Genomic DNA, 19,366 nt, shown 5'->3' on the forward strand with positions numbered 1-19,366 from the left:
TTTCTTGTACCTTTTTAAGGTCTGTTATACTGCTGAAATTCCTTCTGTATTCTCTACACTAAGGATTAATATTTTTTCTCCTATCAGACCTTTAACACCACTGTCTAATTACCATATGAGTGAGACAGATTTTCATGTAATAATATAGACTTTTTTCTGAACATTGCTTAAATTAAGTGCAAGATGCACTTAGGATACCAGATGAGAACATGATATTTTATTAAAAGATATTTTATTTAGTCTATGCATGGAGGGTTTTTTCAGTATTTGAATCCTCTAAAGTGTCATTCAATTAGGTTTTCCACTTTGTTTACTTAAAGATGTGATTTAGGAGGTTTTGTCATTGCAGAAGTCAGGGAGAGTTTTGAACTGACCACAGCTTGAAAATTGTTATACCTGTTAAATTGATAATGATGTTGAAATGGGATCTCTTGTTATCAAAGAACCATACAGTCTGTTTCTGGAAAAACAAAAACTTCAGGATGCTTAGAAGATGGTTCTTCAGAAAACTTTCTTTAGAAAATGTGTCTTCGTTATTTGAACTTCTAAGATCTGATACTGGTTTTGTACAACAGTATTATTGCTAGAAACATCATGGATATCCACTTTCTTGCAAGTCAATGATGATGTGTTCATAAATAGCAACAGATCAGAGCCCAACATTTGATCTGTTCAGATCAAGGACAAAGATTCCAGTCCCCACCAGGGCAGGAAGACGCTGAATGTAGGTGTCCTGCAGCACAAAGGATAGCATCACAAAAAGAAGCTGCAGCCATAGTAGCTGCCTGTCCAGGAGTTTTGTCAGCTTCACATTAGTGCCCATTTTGCCCCTGAAAAGGCCTTGTCCCATGACCCTCTTCTGGGACCTCTTCTTCACACTTGGCAGCTTCTGGAGACTTTTCAGGTGTGAAACAATGGCATCACTCCCTTTACAGAACTGATTCTACCTGTCTGGATATTTTTCATATCACAATAAATGTGATTTAGTTAGAATGCAATATACTAGCATGGAAATGACCCCCAAATACTTCCAGATTATTGTTTTCTAAAAACGGAGAAATAATTTAATCAGCAGGACAAAAGCAACCAAAGAAACTGAAACCATTGGTAATTGGTGGAGATCCTTCACTTGCTTTGTTTTTAGGTTAGTGCAAATGCAGTAAATATTTGTTGCTATCTAATTTAGCCATTACTTCTCTCTTATGTTCTTCACTGGGAAACTTTTTCTTAGGTCTGTTTAAATAGCAGCATATATATTTGCAGTGTTGCATCCCCTGGGAGATGTTTAAAATGTTTAATTCTACATTTTTTTTACAAAAATACATTTCAGAGGCTTTTTTTCCTTTCAAAGTGCTGATATACTTGACTTAAAAATTTTTAGTAGTTATTTTATACATTCAAAATTTATCTTGAAACTTAAGATCCAAATTCAGCAAAGCATGTGAGTATAAATATAAGATCCATCAGAGCCATATTTTTTTTTAGCTTTGACTATTGTGTATATATATATATGTGTGTGTGTGTTTAACTTCAGTCCAACTACATAAAATATGGTTCTTTTCTGCTTTTCTTTCTTAGTGTAGTAGTATCAGGTATGTAATAGCTTCTGGATAAAAATATCTATCTATCTATAACAATGCTTTCAGTATAAAATATTATGTATATTATGTATTTGGAGTATGGTTCTTGCTTTAAATTTTTCACTGACTTATTTGCTACCCACTGTTATTCAGCAATAAAAAATGAAGCATTGCTGATGTCCATGCAGCAGAAACAAGTGAGTTTCTGTTTAAAAACTGAAATCAGAAATATAAAACGTTATGTAAACATTCTTCAGCCTTTTGTTCTTAGTATTGTGTTTATTGATTCTTAAAGTAAGACATTAATTTTGATAGATGTCCCCTAGAACCTGTCCAGACACCATCACTATTACAGCATACTTTAAAAGGGGCTTTACTGCCAAATACTTTTTTCAGCAGCAGATCCAATCAAAGTAGCTCCTGCCTCTTTTTCCTTTTACCCATGCCATTTTTGCTGTGTCTGCAGCACTCCTCTGTTATGCCATTCATTACAGCTGTTTCAAAAGCAGCAGCTGATAACGTGTATCAGGGAATTAGTTATTTTTAACCTTGCTACAGTTGCTGTGTGACCCCAAAAGCCCTTAGGGTATCTCAGGCAGAAATAAATGGTGTAGTGTGCAGGCTTATTAAAGCTGTAGTGCCTTTGAGAGAAGCAGTTGTAGCTCCAGAGAGAAAAATGTAATACTTAGCTCCTTCCAGAGTCCTCAGAAGCTCTCGAGGGTTTTTTTAAAGAGTATTAGATGAGGATGAGAGGATCTGATTCAATGAGATACAGTCAATAGAAAATGAAAGAGCCTTTTTCAGTCTAACTGAAATAAATCATCTTCACTAAACCATGTCCATAAGTGCCACATCTGCACGTCTTCTAAATACCTCCAAGGATGATGATTCTACCGCTTCCCTGGGCAGCCTGTTCCAATTTTTGAGCACCCTTTATTTGAAGAAATGTTTCTTAATATCCAGTTGAAACCTCCCTTTTTAAAACTGGAGGCTGGTTCTTCTCATTTTGATACTTGTTACCTGAGAGAAGACCCTCACCTTGCTACAGCCTCCATTTAGAAGCAGTAAGGTCTTTGCTGAGCCTCCTTTTCTTTAGGATAAACACATCTAGCTTCCCTAGCCACTCCTCATAAAACTTCTACCCCAGACCCTTCACCAGTTCTGTTGCCCTTCTCTGGATATGTTCCAGCGCCTCAATGTCCTTCTTGTAGTGAGGGGCCCAGAACTGGACACAGGGTTCAAGGTGTGATCTCACTAGTGCTCAGTACCGAGGGACAATCACTGCCCTGGTCCTACTGGCCACACTATTGCTGATCTAGGTTAGGATGCCATCGGTCTTCTTGGCCACCTGGGCGTATGCTGGCTGATGTTCAGCTGCTGTTGACCATCACCCCCAGCATCTGGTCCTTTTCTGCTGGACAATTTTCCAGTAACTCTCCCTCTGCCTGTAGCGCTGCATGGGGCTGTTGTGCCCCAAGGGCAGGAACAATCACTTGGTCTCATTGAACCTCATATGATGTGCCTTAATGCATGGATTCATCCTGTCCAGGTCCTTCTGCAGCAAAAAAGGGTATGCTTGTGAAAGCCATGAGCAGCCAGTTTCTTCAGAATGTTGTGGGAAATGGTGTCAAAGGCTTTATTTGAGTCTGGGTAAACTTTGTATTTTTCTTTCATCCACTAAGCAGGTCACTTTGTGATAGAAGACCAAACTTGTCAGGCAGGACCTGCCTTTCCTAAACCCATGCTGGCTATGCCTGATCCCCTGGTTGTCCCGCATGTGTTGTGTGATGGTACTCAGGATGATCTACTCCATGGCCTTCCCTGGCTGACTGAGCCTGACTGAAGTCAGGCTCTCAGGTTGTATCCTCCCTCTGACTTCTTGTGAATGGACTTTATCTTAACTAACATCCTGTCAACTGTCAACACTCCAGTTAGCCAAGACTGCTGGTAAATAATGGAAAATGATTTGATGAGCCCTTCTGCTAGTTCCCTTTAGACACTTGGGTGGATCCCATCTGGCCCCACAAACTTGTGTATCTTAAGTTGTGTAGCTGATCACTGACTGTTTTCTCCTGGTTTATAGGGGCATCATTCTGATCTCTATCTCTGTATTCCAGCACAGGGTCTTGGTATCCTGAGAGCAACTGCTCTCACTCTTAAAGACTGAGGCAAAGAAGGCACCAAGTACCTCAGCCTTTTCCTCATCCTTGATGTTTCCTTCTGCATCCAGTAAATGATGGAGATTCTCCTTAGCCCTCCTTTTGTTGCTGATGTAGTTGTAAAAACATTTTTTTGTTGTTGTTTTACAGCAGTAGTTAGATTAAGTTCTAGTTGGACTTTGGCCCTGTAACAAATGGAACCATTATTAAAATTAAAAGTGCAGCCTTTTTTAAGTGTGTTGTTTGAAAAATACCATCTTCAAAAGCATAAAAATCCCTTAGTGTTTACAAGCAACTGCAGTTGTGTGGTCAAATTCCCAAGATGTGAGTTGTCACCAGTCAGTTGTTTTTACAGGACACTCTTACTGGTCTTGGGTGGTTTACTGTTTAAGAAGTATACACACTAACGTAAGTCAAATGTTTCTCTATTACGTAAAGGATACCTTGGATGTCAAGTAAATTTAGATATAAGTATTCATAACTAATCTGTTTAATTGTCCCATATGAGATAGGTTTTAATAGCTACTTACAAAGAATCAAAAAGGTTTCCTTATTGGAATTCCACTCTTTCAGAAACCTCATCTATCACTGTGACCAAATATGTGTCAGGTAAGACAAATCCTCTGCCTTAATCACTTGAGTCCCAACTCATATGAAATTTAACCATGCACACAACTTGAGGGACCTGAAGCACTGAAGCCAGTGGGTATTGCAGGCTTAAAATGGGACGGGAGTAAGTGCTTTCCTGAGCTAAGTCCTCAAAAAGCCATTATTTTAATGTACTTAAGATAAAACCAGCATATAATGGGAATTTAAAAGATAAAATAAATGTTTGTAATTCTTTTTTTCTTCATTGTTTTGTAGGGGCACAGGTTTTTTTCCTGTGGTGATTTATAGCTACCAATAACCTTCCACAGTGGTTGCTTTATCAACTTATTATACGGGCATCTTTTGCTCTTGTTAGTAAACAGAAGAGAACTATTAAACACAGAGTCAACTACTCCTAATCTCAAGAGAGAGACTTTGTACAGTATGTTCTGTACAAAACTGAAAGACTTGAAGATCACAGGAGAATGTCCTTTCTCCTTACTGACTCAAGGTCACGTTACTGAAGAACATGACAAGGACTGCACGGAAAACAGCTCTAGAGCAGCTTTGCCCATTTGCAAAGAAGTCCATGAAAAAGATGGTCAAGGAAACCTTCCACGAAGGAAAACAAGCAGAAGTAGAGTGTACCTGCACACACTAACTGAAAGCATCTGCAAACTAATTTTTCCTGAGGTAAACAGATATTAAATAATAATTCAACTTTAATAGCATTTAACTATAAATGTTAAAAAAGCATTCTATGCCTGTGTTTAGATGTAAGCCTTTAGAAAGTTGCTTTGACTTAAAAGTTTGTATTGTTATGTAGTTCTCCATAGTTTAAATCCACTTCCATTCCTTCTGGATATAATTTTGCCACAATTTGTGTTGTACACACCATTCCTTCCACTGTATTTCCTTTATTTTTGGCTTGTATGTGCAACCTTCTACTGATCTTTTTACTTGTTCTATTTAAATCCATCTATTTTTGTACCATTTTTTTACATAGAGATATAGTAATAGAAATTTTGCCTTGTTACCTAATTATGTAAATTATGTGGTCATCTCATCAATTCACCTAATTGAATCCAAACTGCTAAGTGCATTAGTCATTATCACAAAAGATTTAAAATAGGTGTTTCCATTTGCTGTGATACTAACCTCCTGTCACACTATTTTAAAAATGATTACTATTTGTGTTTACCAAAGATATTCTAATGTCTCTGCTCAACTTAACTGAAAACAGACTCAGTGCAGGCTTGCTTGAGTGAAGATGAATACTTGGTTTATCTCTGTAAAAAGAACATGAAAAATGCTGCTCCATACCATCCAACTCTTGGCCTTGTCTCAAATTCAGTGGGAAATTTGAAGGAACTGACTGATATCGGGACTACAAATAGCAGATGGACAGTTTTGTACACTCATTCAATTACTATTCTATTGCTTGGACATTCAGTGAACCTTACTTAAAGTGCTGAAGTTTTGTTAAATCTATTTGCAGATCTGGTTATGTAGCTCTTCATCTATTACCCATTCACTAAACCTCTAGATAATTAAGTTTTGAAAAACTCCTTTTTACCTCTGCTGAATTTATACAGATGGAATGCATCCCTTTAAACTGATCTCTACATTTATAAAGAAAAAGACTTGTAACCCAAAAATAAACTGGCAAAGTACCCTTTCCAGGGTGTCATGATTGCTGTATTGGTTTTCCAGTATATAGTTGTTGCCAGGATTTTTAATAACTAGTTTTTTTTTGTTCTCTTTAAAGAGTGGTATAAATGTATGCAGTTGCCTATTACATAATTATGATAGGCTAGTTCATCAGCTGGGACAAAGCTTGGCAAAGTGAAGATATGACCATATACCCTAAGAACCAAGGTTATCATTGTTACTATTTACAATTATTCAAGTTGTATTCATTAGAGCTGTGTCTAAGTCTGTTGTCATGCTGATTTAGGGTCAAGCCCTAAGCATCTTCCTAATCCTATTTTTCCATAAAAGGGCTTTTCTTGTTAGGAGACATGCTTTTCATTGCATAGATAATTTACCTAACTTAAATATTGTTGAGTAACATCATCTTCCTTCCAACTGAAAGCTCCAAAACAGGGCTGCATCATGGCCCCTATTGATTTGTGAACTTCTCATGGAAGGAGTGACTTAATGCATGGAAGTCCGGGACAACTTTTTAATTAAATTTGAGATAATAATGTAGTGCATGTTGTTTAATTTGCTTCTTTCTTTACAGAAATATGGAGAACATTGCTCATTTATAAGTAATGGATTGGATGGCATTCCACTTACTGTATCAGTTTCTACACAGATGTAATTTATGTTGTGTTCATTTACATGGCATGTGGTATATACATAGATATGTATATATGTATGTAACTCAACTTCAGATTTTTCCTTGGAAAGCATTTCCAGAAGATAATGCCTTTCTTTCATGTGATATTTTCTTTGGTTGTGCAAACTTTCCTTGTGGTATTACAGAAAGCAAAAGATGCAGTAAAAGCTGCTAGTTTCTTCAGGGAGTGAGAACAATTTGAAATATGCATATTTGGAAGATGTTCCATATGCGCCAATTAGGAACTGCAGAAGGGATATAGATTCATGGGATTGAAGTATTTTAAGGCAAATATTCATTATGCTCTAAAGTGTCTTTTTTTAGAGAATCCTTTTATAAAGGCTGTCTATAGTGACTAGATTTTCATCTGTATGACATTTGGGGTCGTGGCATACATAGTGAAAATTATTCTTTTTCTTTAATTTTGTGTTCATGGTACTTAGTGTTTTTCTGGGGGTGGGATTTCTAATAATAGAAAGCTGTGTTAGTTATAATTATTTCTCAGCAGTGCTGTTTTTATTGCCATCTGAAAACTTAGAAGTAAAGAATATCACTGTATTTAAAATACACAAGCGCTGGTACACATGAACTGAGGGGCTTAATTGTAGTGGTACTGGAGCTGAAGAGATGAACATAAAGTAAACCCCATAACCACAGAAGTGACCTGCAGTTTCTAACAATACTGTCTTGAAAAAAATTTGTTAGTCCCAAGGGTGGCAGTGTAATTTGGTGTATAGAAATGTTACCTTATGATTAAATTTTCAGCAATGACATAAATACATATGACGTACGTATTTTTTTCCCCAGTTTGAAAGGCTGAATCTTGCACTGCAGAGAACACTTGCAAAGCACAGAATAAAGGAAACCAGGTATGGAAGTGTAATGTGTTTATAACTAACTTCACTGCAAAAGTGTTTTTCAGACAGGAATCGGGCAGTGACCGCAAATCAAGACTTCTGGAATTTATATTCAAATATCTTGTCAAATTGGTGTGTAACATTTCATGTAATGTAAGCTACTAACAGTTTAGTTTTTATTAAAATATTCATAAATATTTACATCACTCACAAAGTTGACTTAATGTGCAATTTGTACAGGGAAACATGCAAGGATTTTGGAAGAGCTCAGAGACTGCTTGGCATAGATGGAACAATAGATAAGGCTGTATATGGATATTGCCCAGTGTTTCTAGGCAAGATCCTAGGGAAAGAGTTTTAAATACAATTAGTATTATACAAAAGAATTTGGTTTCTGATACAGTGAACACTCATACACTACAGATACTGACTTGGATGTTTTCCTGAGCTCACTTGGCTTCTGGTTTCTGTTTCTGAGGAGCTCAGCTCAATTCTCAGCACTTAGTACTAATCCAATATTAATCATTTGAGCCTTGTAGGGAGTAAGAATTTCTTAGCATCTCATGATACACTGAGGATTCAGTTCATTGAATGCGTCTGAAAAAATAAGCCCATCAGTTTAAATCTGCTTTCTGAAGTGAAGAAAAATAATCAAGTTGGAAACTACACTGTTGCTCACTATGATAATAATAGATGATTGCAGTGTATCTTTTAAGTTATACTTGTTATTTTTAAAGCACTTCACATACATTGACTGAACCAAAGATAGCAGATCAGATGTGCTTTGCAATTGCTGTCTGGCTTATTACCATGAATGTTTTCCCATTCTTTAATTATGTGTTGCTTCCCTGGAGTATTAGTTGAAAAGAGAAAATTACTGTGATATTCTGAAGGAGGCAATAATGCAAATGTAAAACAAATCCAAATGTCAGTATTGCTTTTGCATATAAATATACCTATGATGTTCCAAGTGAACAAATTCAGAAGGCATGTATCAAGAATTTATTGTTTATATTTAGGTTAATCTAAGATATATGTTGTTCTCATAACTTTGAGTCTAACATTGACATTTACTGTCCTCAGAGAACTCAGAGGGCTGCAGTTTTGTGTCAAATATATGCATTACTATGAATGAAAAAGTAATTTTGAAGTTAATAGTTATTTGTATTTCTTCTCAAAGCAGAAATACATTCTCACCTCCTTTGAATTAAGTGCAGTGTAATTCCAAAGAATGCTTGAATATAAATTCCAATTACATTATATAATATGTTAGGAAATGTAGTTTTGGCTTCAAGAAAAAAAACACAAACCAAACAAAAAGCCAGGACTGTTAACAATGGCAGGCCATAACATTTGACCGAAATCCATAATTTGAGCTCAGACCACCAAAACTTCAATTTACCAGACATGCATGGGATAATCTAAGACCCTACCAAGACCCTCTTTTGAATTAACTAAAAACTTCCGATTTGATCAGCAGAACTGGATCTATACACTTTAAAGACAAGGTAGGCAACTTCAGTACTTACTATTTTTACCATGGTTATCTTGGTAATTTAGGGGGCTTATTTATATTTTTATGATCTTTGCAGAAAAACTGGTGATAGAGAAGATTTTGAAAAAATCATCAGTGATCATGCTAATGCAGCAGGTAATGTAAGCTTGTTGAACAATATATATATATATATATATATATTTATATATATATATATATAACTAAATAGAGTATTCTATATATATAATACTTTATATAAATTAGTTTTGTTACTAATATGTTACTTCATATTCTGAAGACTGTTGTGTGTCAGAAGAGAACTCTATAATTTGTAATATGTTACTCTGGCTACATCTGTAATAGTAAATTAACATTTCCTGGAACTGCAATGTGGTCTTTTGTACACTTAAACTGTTAAACTTGTCCAGACCAACACGGTTGGTCTCTGAGAGACAATACTTTTTCAAAGGATTCCCAGTTAAGAGCTGGGGAAATGGAAAATTCCCAACAGGTACTTTGCATGTAGCTATCCAGGGGAAAAAAATTTACTAGCAAAGATGTGAGCCATTCAGTGCCAGTTTGGCTCAGTGTTCCAGAATATTCCCAAGGTCATTTAATGTAATGGATTATACATAGCACTTATATCTAAAGATCCTATTTTATTTTTGTGTTAGTTTTTAAACTTCTTATTTGACTCCTTTTTATCAATCTGAGGGAGTAGAGTTAAATCTTGTGCCAAAACATGTATCCATTTTGTCTACATCTCTACAGAGAACACTGGATCTTGGATCTTTCTAAACTACAACCAATTGCCTCCCCATTTCTAGGCCTTGTTTCCAGGACTCCTAAATGAGAGTGCCCTCAGCTGTAAATGCTGCATCAGGGAAAGATATTGATAGCTTGTTTTGGCCTAGGTTGAAAAACATGTGAAGGTTAGCCTGTGATTCAGGATGATGAGTGCAGTTCTGACTAAAATATGGTTCTGTGCAGGTGTTCCGATGGAGTCTCTACAGGAATCTCTCGGTGAAGAGCTATTCAAAATATGCTATGAAGAGGATGAACACATATTGGGGGTTATTGGAGGCACCCTTAAGGATTTCTTGAATAGTTTCACTACTCTGCTGAAGCAGAGTGGCCACAGCCAAGAAGCAGGAAAAAAGGACAGACTTGAAGATGCCTCCATATTATGCCTGGAGAAAGATCAGGACTTCTTAAATGTTTATTATTTCTTTCCTAAGAAAATCACAAGTCTTATTCTACCTGGTATCATTAAAGCAGCAGCTCATATTTTGTATGAATCTGAGGTGGAAGTGATGCTCATGCCTCCTTGTTTCCATAATGACTGCACCGAGTTTGCTAATCAGCCTTATTTACTGTATTCTATACAAGTCAAAAGTGCAAAACCTTCATTATCTCCATGTAAACCACAGTCTTCACTTGTGATTCCTGCTTCTGTGTTCTGTAAGACTTTCCCATTTCATTTTATGTTTGACAAGGATATGTCAGTTCTTCAAATTGGAAATGGGATAAGAAGACTTTTGACCAGGAGAGAATTTCAGGCTAAGCCCAATTTTGAAGAGTATTTCGAAATTCTTACCCCCAAAGTAAGCTGCACTTTTAGTGGAATAATGACAATGCTAAATATGCAGTTTACTGTACGAGTTAGAAGGTGGGATAATACTGATATGAAACCGTCCATGGTAAGAGACTTTCTATCACCATTACTTCTACGAGGAATTTATTTTCTTCAGATGGAGTTAAATAGTCACAAAACATGGTGCATTTGGCATTTTCTATGTCTGAATATCTGATATAACTGTATAATAATTTAATTCGGGTAGTCAAATGTAATTCAGATTCTGAAGCTGATGTTCAGTCAAAACTCTGTTTTAGAACTTCTACACAAGTTAAATCTGACTGCTGATTTTAAAAATTTGAAATACTGAGATAAAGCCAGTGATATGCCATGCTGCTGAGGATAAGGGTGTCTTCAGCACAAAGAGAGAGGCAGGAAAAGCTTTAACAAAGTGCCCCTGAGTCATTTGGGAACAGCTCTAGGTTTGGGGAAAATAAACAGATGTTTTCTGTGATCAGTCTTTGGTGTTTTGGTATCTTTGATACTCTGATGTTTTCATCAGATGCAATCACCAAAGGTTCCACTTAGTTGTAATCCCATCAGTTGAAACTATCTTTGCTGAAAGTGGGTCTGTGACAAATGACCTGGGACAGTAAAAACATTGAATATTCAATGACTGTTTTCATTTGTTCCTGGTCCCAGCTGAATTCCAGCTAATATATACCTTAGGCACTCCAGGATGAATTACCAGTTCAGACTCAACACTCCAAAAACTTAAATAAAGAACAGTAAAAACATTTTACTCAGTTACTAATGTAGCTACTATTAAAAGCTGTAGCTACTTCATCTCAGATCCATTTCTGCACTAGAATGATTACAAGGGGTAGTAGTTGGCTTGGATTTTGCATGTTGTTACATATGCAAATGTCTGTTAGTAAGAAACAGACTTTATTTAAAAAGTAGTCTTTCAAAGCTGTGTTAAGCTAAGGTCTGCAGCACCTTTCATGTTACACAACTGACTACAGAAGGGACATAAAAACACTTTGCAGAAAATATTTTTCTTTTTTAGACTATTAAAATTGAATGTTCCTGCCATTTCTGCCTTTAATTTTAAATTGCAGTGAGTACTGAGCATCCTATGATAAAACTGAAGCAGATTTTCTTACTTTATTTTATGGAGAAAGTGGTGCATGATCTGGTTATTAATAGAAATTCAGAGGTCACTATAGTAACACATTTTATCAAATGCTGAAAATGCAAAAATTTATTCCTTTTGGGGATTTTTTTCTCCCGAGGATAAACTGATACTCAGACATAATTAGGTGTTTAAGTTGGGGAGTACAAGTCCTCTTGTACCAGAGGACTGAAGAAAAATTAACTTAATGGCTCTGTGATTCAGAACCCCATGTTTTCTCTAAGCAACTAAATGAAAACTTAAAACTTCTTGCTTCTAGACCATTGCCGTGCATGTTTTGCATGAATTTCTGTTTCTTTAACTGTTTCAGGTAATGGATCTTAAAGGCCAAATGATCTATATTTTTGAATCCAGTGCCATTCTATTCTTGGGATCTCCCTGTGTGGACAGACTAGAAGATTTTACAGGACGTGGATTATACCTCTCTGATATTCCCATTCACAATGCTTTAAGAGATGTTGTTCTGATAGGAGAGCAGGCCAGAGCCCAGGATGGACTGAAGAAGAGGTTAGGAAAGCTAAAAGCAACCCTTGAGCAGGCCCATCAAGCACTTGAAGAAGAGAAGAAGAAGACTGTAGATCTTCTGTTTTCAATTTTTCCTGGAGAGGTTGCTCAGCAGCTGTGGCAGGGACAAGTTGTACAAGCCAAGAAATTTAATAATGTCACAATGCTTTTTTCTGACATTGTTGGATTCACTGCCATCTGTTCCCAGTGCTCACCTATGCAGGTTATCACCATGCTTAATGAGCTTTATACTCGCTTTGATTACCAATGTGGAGAGCTAGATGTCTACAAGGTACACAATTCATTGCTTTTCTGTGGGATTCTGGGGCAGGAAAGGAAATTAAGACTAAGTGGGACAGAAGATAATAGAGGTCCAAAAATAATTTTGCCATAAGCCATTTTCAAATGAAAGACAAAATAATCACAAAACAAAGAAAAGTCAACATAAACAGTTGTTCATTCAGCCAAGAAAGAAACCCATCAAAACTTAAGAGTTAATTTTAAAAATTAATTTCAATTACAGTGCTGTGACTCTGGAGTAAACAGGTGTTTAATGTAGCCAGGGGTGCCTGACAGTAGATGAAAAAGGAAAAATATTCTAGAATTATGCCTAGCAATAAATAAAAGTTGGGCAGTTTTTTCTTTTGCATGATACTACAGGATTTGTCCAGTACTTAAATAATTTTGCAGCAAAACTAAGACTTGGTCAAGAATTGTATGTAGCTACAATTCTTGCTGAAGTTGGGCTGTTCTTTTATATTTATCAAACAGTCTTAAGAGTAAGAAACAAATATGCCTGTTTTAGGTTGAGACTATTGGAGATGCCTACTGTGTTGCTGGAGGCTTACACAAAGAAAGTGAAACACATGCTGTACAAATAGCACTGATGGCCCTGAAGATGATGGAACTGTCAGACGAGGTGGTGACTCCCCATGGAGAGCCTATCAAGGTCATAAATTTTATTGTATATTACATTTTATTTGGTTCAAGTGAGCTTTTTTGTTTGTTAAGTTGCTTTCGGGGATTTTGTCTCAAGCAAATTTCACATCATTGCATTAACTTAGAGAATCTGCGGAGTCAAGTGACTGGCTGGAGAAGCTGACCTCTTTAGATCTACGGATTAGAGTTTTGTGGAGCAGTAAAGGTGAAAGAGTTCTGAAAATCAACCCAAAAGACAAATGCAGTGAAGCCAATAGGTACAATCTGGCATGCTGCAGTTCTTGTCTCAATAGCAATAAAACTGTCAGTGGCATGGAATATTCTCTTTTCTAAGGAAATGACTAATCCTCTTCCTAAATTAGCCTTCCAAGTCTTTTGATGTAGAAGCTATGAATATGAATGCCCCAAGACGTTCTGATTGTAGTAATCCACACATCTTTAAAGATTCCATTGCTGTTCTTGTTTCACAGCCAGATACTGAACCACTGTAAGATAATGGTGTTAACGCTGTCAAAGCAACTGTTAAATTCATTGGTTTTTTTATAGCTTCCTTTCAGTGAGAATTTACACGTGTACTGAAATTTTCATATAGGATTTTCCTATATATATTTCCTATATAATTTCATATAGGATCTCTTGCTAAGAAAGAAAAAGAAAGGCCTGTGTGCATGAAAAATTATGTGGACCTTCAACGCAGTTCAAATGGCCTGGAATGGCATCCTGGTATTTTTAATAGAGGTGCCTCAGTTCATTATGTCTTTTATTTGCTAATTTGTAACGTTTTTATGTTCATTTGTTCCTCCAGAAAGCTTAATGGTTTTTTTCCTTTTTTAATTTTAGATTAAGGAATACTTCTATTCCAAGAAAAAGAAAATGGTTATTAAGAGGATTATATGCTTCACATTTATCAGAGAACAGCAGTATTATATTATTTTTGTATTTTGCAGGATCAAATTAAATTGCACTTAAAAATCTGGAAACATCCTGGCAATATTATAACAAGTTTATAATTTGCATGCAAACACTACTACTACATTTTAAAAAATATTTTAAAATAAGAAGAAATAAGTTGTATTGTGTAAGTGCCTAACAAGCTTCTTAGAAGGAAACTATTTTTCATGAAACCATGCATCTATTTTAATTAAATTCTTCATGAAAACATTGGCTGTGGTTCAAAGCAATAAATTTGTCACACAGTCTACTCTCATTTTACATGTCAATTACCAAGAAAAAAAGGTGTAACCACAAATGGCATACTTTGAATCACATTTTGATGAACATATTTCAGCCATCTTTATTATGTAGGTGGATTTTGGTTTTGTTGCAGGTTTTCCTGCTTTTACATTCAAAGTTAGAATCTGCAACTTCTTCATAGTGGTATGATACTGTCTTGATATGTAAAAAGTAGTATGCAGAGTAGACATACAAGCTTTCTGACATCATGCCATTATTTATTCAGAATGCTGTTCTGAAGAAAACTCCTCTACACATGAATAATGAAAGAAATAACATAGCTAAAAAAAAAACAAACAAAAAAACAAACAAAAAAACAAGAACCGCCAAAAAGAACCATAGGAAGCAGCAGCAGTTAAGAGTCAAAAATCTGAGTATGAGCTAAGTTTACAGCAGTTCACAGTCATATTTTGATATGGTAGCATTACTGACTAAAAATGCAATGCAAGATAAACTTTAGCTAGTCCCCTCTCCATGAACAGTAATGACCAGAGTACAGGTATTTTAAGGATACTCTGCTAATTCTGTTTATTTTAGTAGTTCAGTCTTCTCTTTTTTTTAATTAAGAATAATTTATAAAATTGACTTCACCAAGTCTGTTTTACCTAATAATGCTGTTTTCTTTCTTTTGTTTAAAGATGCGCATTGGCCTTCATTCTGGATCTGTCTTTGCTGGAGTTGTTGGGGTTAAAATGCCTCGTTATTGCCTTTTTGGAAATAATGTAACCCTTGCCAATAAGTTTGAATCATGCAGTATACCTAGAAAAATAAATGTCAGCCCAACAACCTACAGGTACAGTGCATTACAGAAATTGTCCACCTGCCATAGTTACTGTAGTAGTCTGTTGTCTTCATATTGGTATTTTTGTCTGGTTAAAATAAGCAAAGTTATAAACGATTTTTTACCTTTTAAAGAAGCTCTGCTACCCTCACTATAGCCTAGACTGTAGTCTGTTGTTCCTACTCAGCTTGTAACCACTGCCACATATCTGGTAATGCCTTGTGGCAAGGTTCTGCATCCAACATCAGACAGAGAATTTGACACAGGATGCTTCCTGACATTCCCTGCAGCACGTGTTATATAGAGGGTGCCAAGCTTTAGATGATCTTGGATAGGTGGTTTAGAAAAAGTAGCACAGGTATTAAAGCACAGAGAAAGGGATCCTTTTGATCATGCCCTCTGAAAACACAGAGCATTAGCATCACCAGTGCTTATGTTTGTCAACATAAGCAGTGCTGGCCAACAGTGATTGTTTTTCCATTCCACTCATACGGAAAATCATTTTGAATCATACCCCTAGAAAATAGGCAGTTTGGTTAATGGGTAAACTGTTGTTATTTTAGAGTTTTGGGTTTTTTCTGAGTGAACAAGGTGTTAACCGCCTTTTTGTTTGGTGTTTTTAAAATTTTGATTCATTCACCAATTCTAAAGACACATTGATAACATTATGGCAGCTTGCACAACTCCTGTATATTGTAGTAATTGCTTGAAACCTTTGGTATGAGTTATCAACATTTATCCCTACAGATTAGCAATCTGTTTCAATCTGTGAAAGAGCAAGTAATATTAGAATTGATAATAGGGTCTGAATAGTTTAATTAATAAGGTTCACAGTATCCCATTCTTTGAATGTGTGGATGTGAGCTAGCTTTCAGCACTAAATAATTTTTGAAAATATTTACAACAAACATATACAAAAATACTTACAATAAACATTGACAAGACAAAAAAAGTGATACTGCTACTTGCACTGATGCACAAGTTAATAGGTTATCAAGGTTACCAAGTAAACTTTATTTTTTATATTTCCAGTAAATAACTATAAAAATTAAATTTGATTCTTCTTGCCATGTATGAAGAATTATTTAATATCTGCACTTACTAGTGACTGATTTTTAATCAAGATGATTAATTTTTGTTCTAGGTTGTTAAAGGAATACCCAGGTTTTGTGTTCACACCACGTTCAAGAGAGGAGCTTCCCCCAAATTTTCCGAGTGATATCCCTGGTATTTGCTATTTTCTGGATGCTTATATTCAAGGAACAAACTCACAGACTTGGTTTCAAAAGAGAGACTTGGGAGATGGCAATGCCAATTTTTTTGGTGAGGAAACAGGAATAGATTAAATTGTACATTCACAAATGTGCAGAATAAATTTATAAATATTTGGATTTTTTTTAATATAAAGTGAAAATTTTTAAAACTGTATGAAACCTGAAAGCACTTTAGATTGTTAACACCTGAAAGCCAGTATTAAAATTTCAGGAAGTATGTCACTGACTACTTTTTATTTTTCCTTTGCATAAGGAACATAGTCACAAAAGTAATGTCGCAACATCACTGTTGGAAATGCTACTATAAACTGTATTTTCCCTGTGGTAATTTGTAAGTGCTACAGTTCTCTCTATACTGAGAATTCTAGATGTATTGTATATGCAGTTTGTCAGGAAATGTAATGTGCAAGTGATGCAGCCACATGCAGTGTTGTGAGCTGGTGCTTATCAATGACTATGAAAATGTTTTTTCTTAGAGATTCCATAAGAAAATGTCCATTAAAATATTGACATTGCCATCACATACCCCTTCCAGTCCATCGTTTGGGCCCCATCCTAGAAGGCTGCTGACCATCTTCTCACACTGGCTGGTCGAAGTACGAGAGTACTCAGCATTTTCTGGATCAGGCTGCTAGTTGTAGCTAATACACATGCATAGCAGTGTTGCTGCTTACTGTTTCATTAACTTTATTTTGTATATAAAATTAATATAGATTAAAAAACTGTATAATCATATACTAACATCTCTGTAATTATCAAACAATTTTAGTTCATAGGGTTTTAAAAGTACTTAAAATAATATCCACTTGTTATTATGTATTACAGCAATAAATGTTTTCTTTTTGTTGTCATTTAAATTTGAAATGTTTTAACAGAAGTGTAATAAAATATGCTTTGAAATATTTGCTTAGAAATGAACTTCCAGTCAGATTGTATGAGATGGAAGCACACCAGTTTAAAGCTCTGATCCTTATTCAAGGATGCAATGTGGATGTGTTGTGCTGTGGAAATGCCCATTGCATGCTCGCTCTAAGGTTGCCAGGGGAATTTTCACATGAACAGAGATGGTTTTAAACATATTAACATATTTACAATTTTTACAACATACTTACAGCACAAGCTTTTCTGTTGTGGCTGATGGAATATGAGTGGAGAACTTAAAGGCTTTGTGTCTGGAACTGGCAGAATATAGTTAATTAAGAGTTCCGAGTTCAGGATTCTGCCTCTCAAACAAGCAGATCCCTCTGCCCAGAAATTCCTCTGTGCTGTACAGTTTGATCCCAACTGCAGGCTGGATAACTGCACAGCTTATACACTTACTAGTACTCCCAGTAGTACCAGATATTATTAGTTATTATTCTAGCCTCTTCACATCCTGGGGTTTGGCATAGCAAGCCATAAAAGTCTTTTCAAACCACTTGCTACGAAATCACATTTTGCTCTCTTAATAGTCACAGGGAGTATTTACATTAGACTAAAGTGCTGTTTTGTTCATTTTCTGATCTTACATTCTGAAGCTCAGTGGTACATTCTGAAGCTCAATAAACCATTTTATCCTACTAGTTTTTGGTAGAAACTCATACATGTACTATCAGAATCTTGAGAAAATATCTTAGAAGATACTGGAACTACAAACATCTTAAAGCCATATTTCAATTTAGATTTCCGTAAAGAGCAAAACTTGAACCATTGAATCCTTCTTGAGGTCTACTATGTCTATCAGAGATGCTTAGAAATAGTTCTTTGGCACAAAAATGGAACCAGAAAGTCTGTGTTTTATGAAAATACACATCTGTCTTGCACATACCATATATATATATATATATACACACACACACACCTATATACAAGCACACGTATTTGTAACACTTTAGACTGCAGTGTTTCAAGGAAACAAGAACTATCCAAATCTTGGAGACTGATCTTTCCAATATTGTATTGGTCAGACAATTCTATTGAGGAGAAGTACCCAGAGGTTAGTAGCAGTCCCATGTGGGTACCCCTGGATATAAAAAGGGGGGAATATTTGACTCCTCACTGTTCAGTAGGCTTATGTTATTAAACCAGGAATGACTGAGGTGAGTATGAATGCATCCATTCCTGTTAAGAAATAAATAGGCTTTTAAATTAAAAGGATTTCTTTCCTCAGATCTACCAAATGGACAAATCTACTGAATGGGAAGTACATTTAGGAAGGAATTTCCTTTTGTCCCTAGAAGACAACTATTGCTGGACTGGATGATGGCCATTCTCAAAAGCCAAATTCCATATAAATCTGTCATTAGATAGGATGTTACTCATGGCAGTTCTGGATACCTTCCCTACTGGTGACAACCTTCCAGGAGGAATTCTGATAAGGTGCTTTAGTGTACACAGAAAACAATAAGCTTGAGTCTTAGTGAAGTAAATAGGATTTAGGCACATATTTATGACAATGATTCATGAAATTGCTTTAATATGTACTTGTGTTCAGACCTGTTCTACAAAAAAACCCTGTAAGTCCATTTAGCTTTAAGCATAATTTAAGAATTTAGTTCTCACTGAAGCTGTTTCTCTGTTTAAATTATTTTGCTGAATAAATATATATTTAATAAGGGACAAATATTTTAATTGATCTTTTCACTTAGATCTAAAATATTCCTTTCACTTTTAACTAATCTTTTCACTTAAATTGAAAAAAATTAATCAGAAAGCTAGTAAGCAAATTGTTGACATAAACAGAAGGCAATTTAACTGACACAATACTGGGACATTTTGGAAGAAAATAAAAGAATTGTTTTTAAGTTGATCTATAGTATATAGTGTATGATATTCTGGAAATTTTCAGAGACCATGCAATGC

At 35.6% G+C, this 19,366-nt stretch overlaps 1 protein-coding gene across 5 annotated transcripts in view; it reads left to right on the plus strand.

Moving 5' to 3' along the window:
- The window catches only part of GUCY1A1 (guanylate cyclase 1 soluble subunit alpha 1), a 34,526-nt gene extending 15,515 nt beyond the window's left edge, over window positions 1-19,011 (plus strand). The window contains exons 1-9 of one of the 5 annotated variants that reach the window (XM_062492873.1): window positions 1,755-4,348; window positions 4,604-5,020; window positions 7,479-7,540; window positions 9,121-9,179; window positions 10,014-10,723; window positions 12,105-12,590; window positions 13,104-13,247; window positions 15,109-15,263; window positions 16,396-19,011. In XM_062492873.1, coding sequence (XP_062348857.1) covers window positions 4,772-5,020; window positions 7,479-7,540; window positions 9,121-9,179; window positions 10,014-10,723; window positions 12,105-12,590; window positions 13,104-13,247; window positions 15,109-15,263; window positions 16,396-16,597 — 2,067 coding nt within the window. In that variant the 5' untranslated portion in view covers window positions 1,755-4,348; window positions 4,604-4,771 and the 3' untranslated portion in view covers window positions 16,598-19,011. The other 4 variants (XM_062492874.1, XM_062492872.1, XM_062492876.1 and 1 more) reach the window with 4 other exon arrangements.
- The last annotated feature ends 355 nt before the right edge of the window (window positions 19,012-19,366 follow it).

This window comes from Cinclus cinclus, chromosome 5 (genome assembly GCF_963662255.1).
Source record: "Cinclus cinclus chromosome 5, bCinCin1.1, whole genome shotgun sequence".
Lineage (NCBI taxonomy): Eukaryota > Metazoa > Chordata > Aves > Passeriformes > Cinclidae > Cinclus > Cinclus cinclus.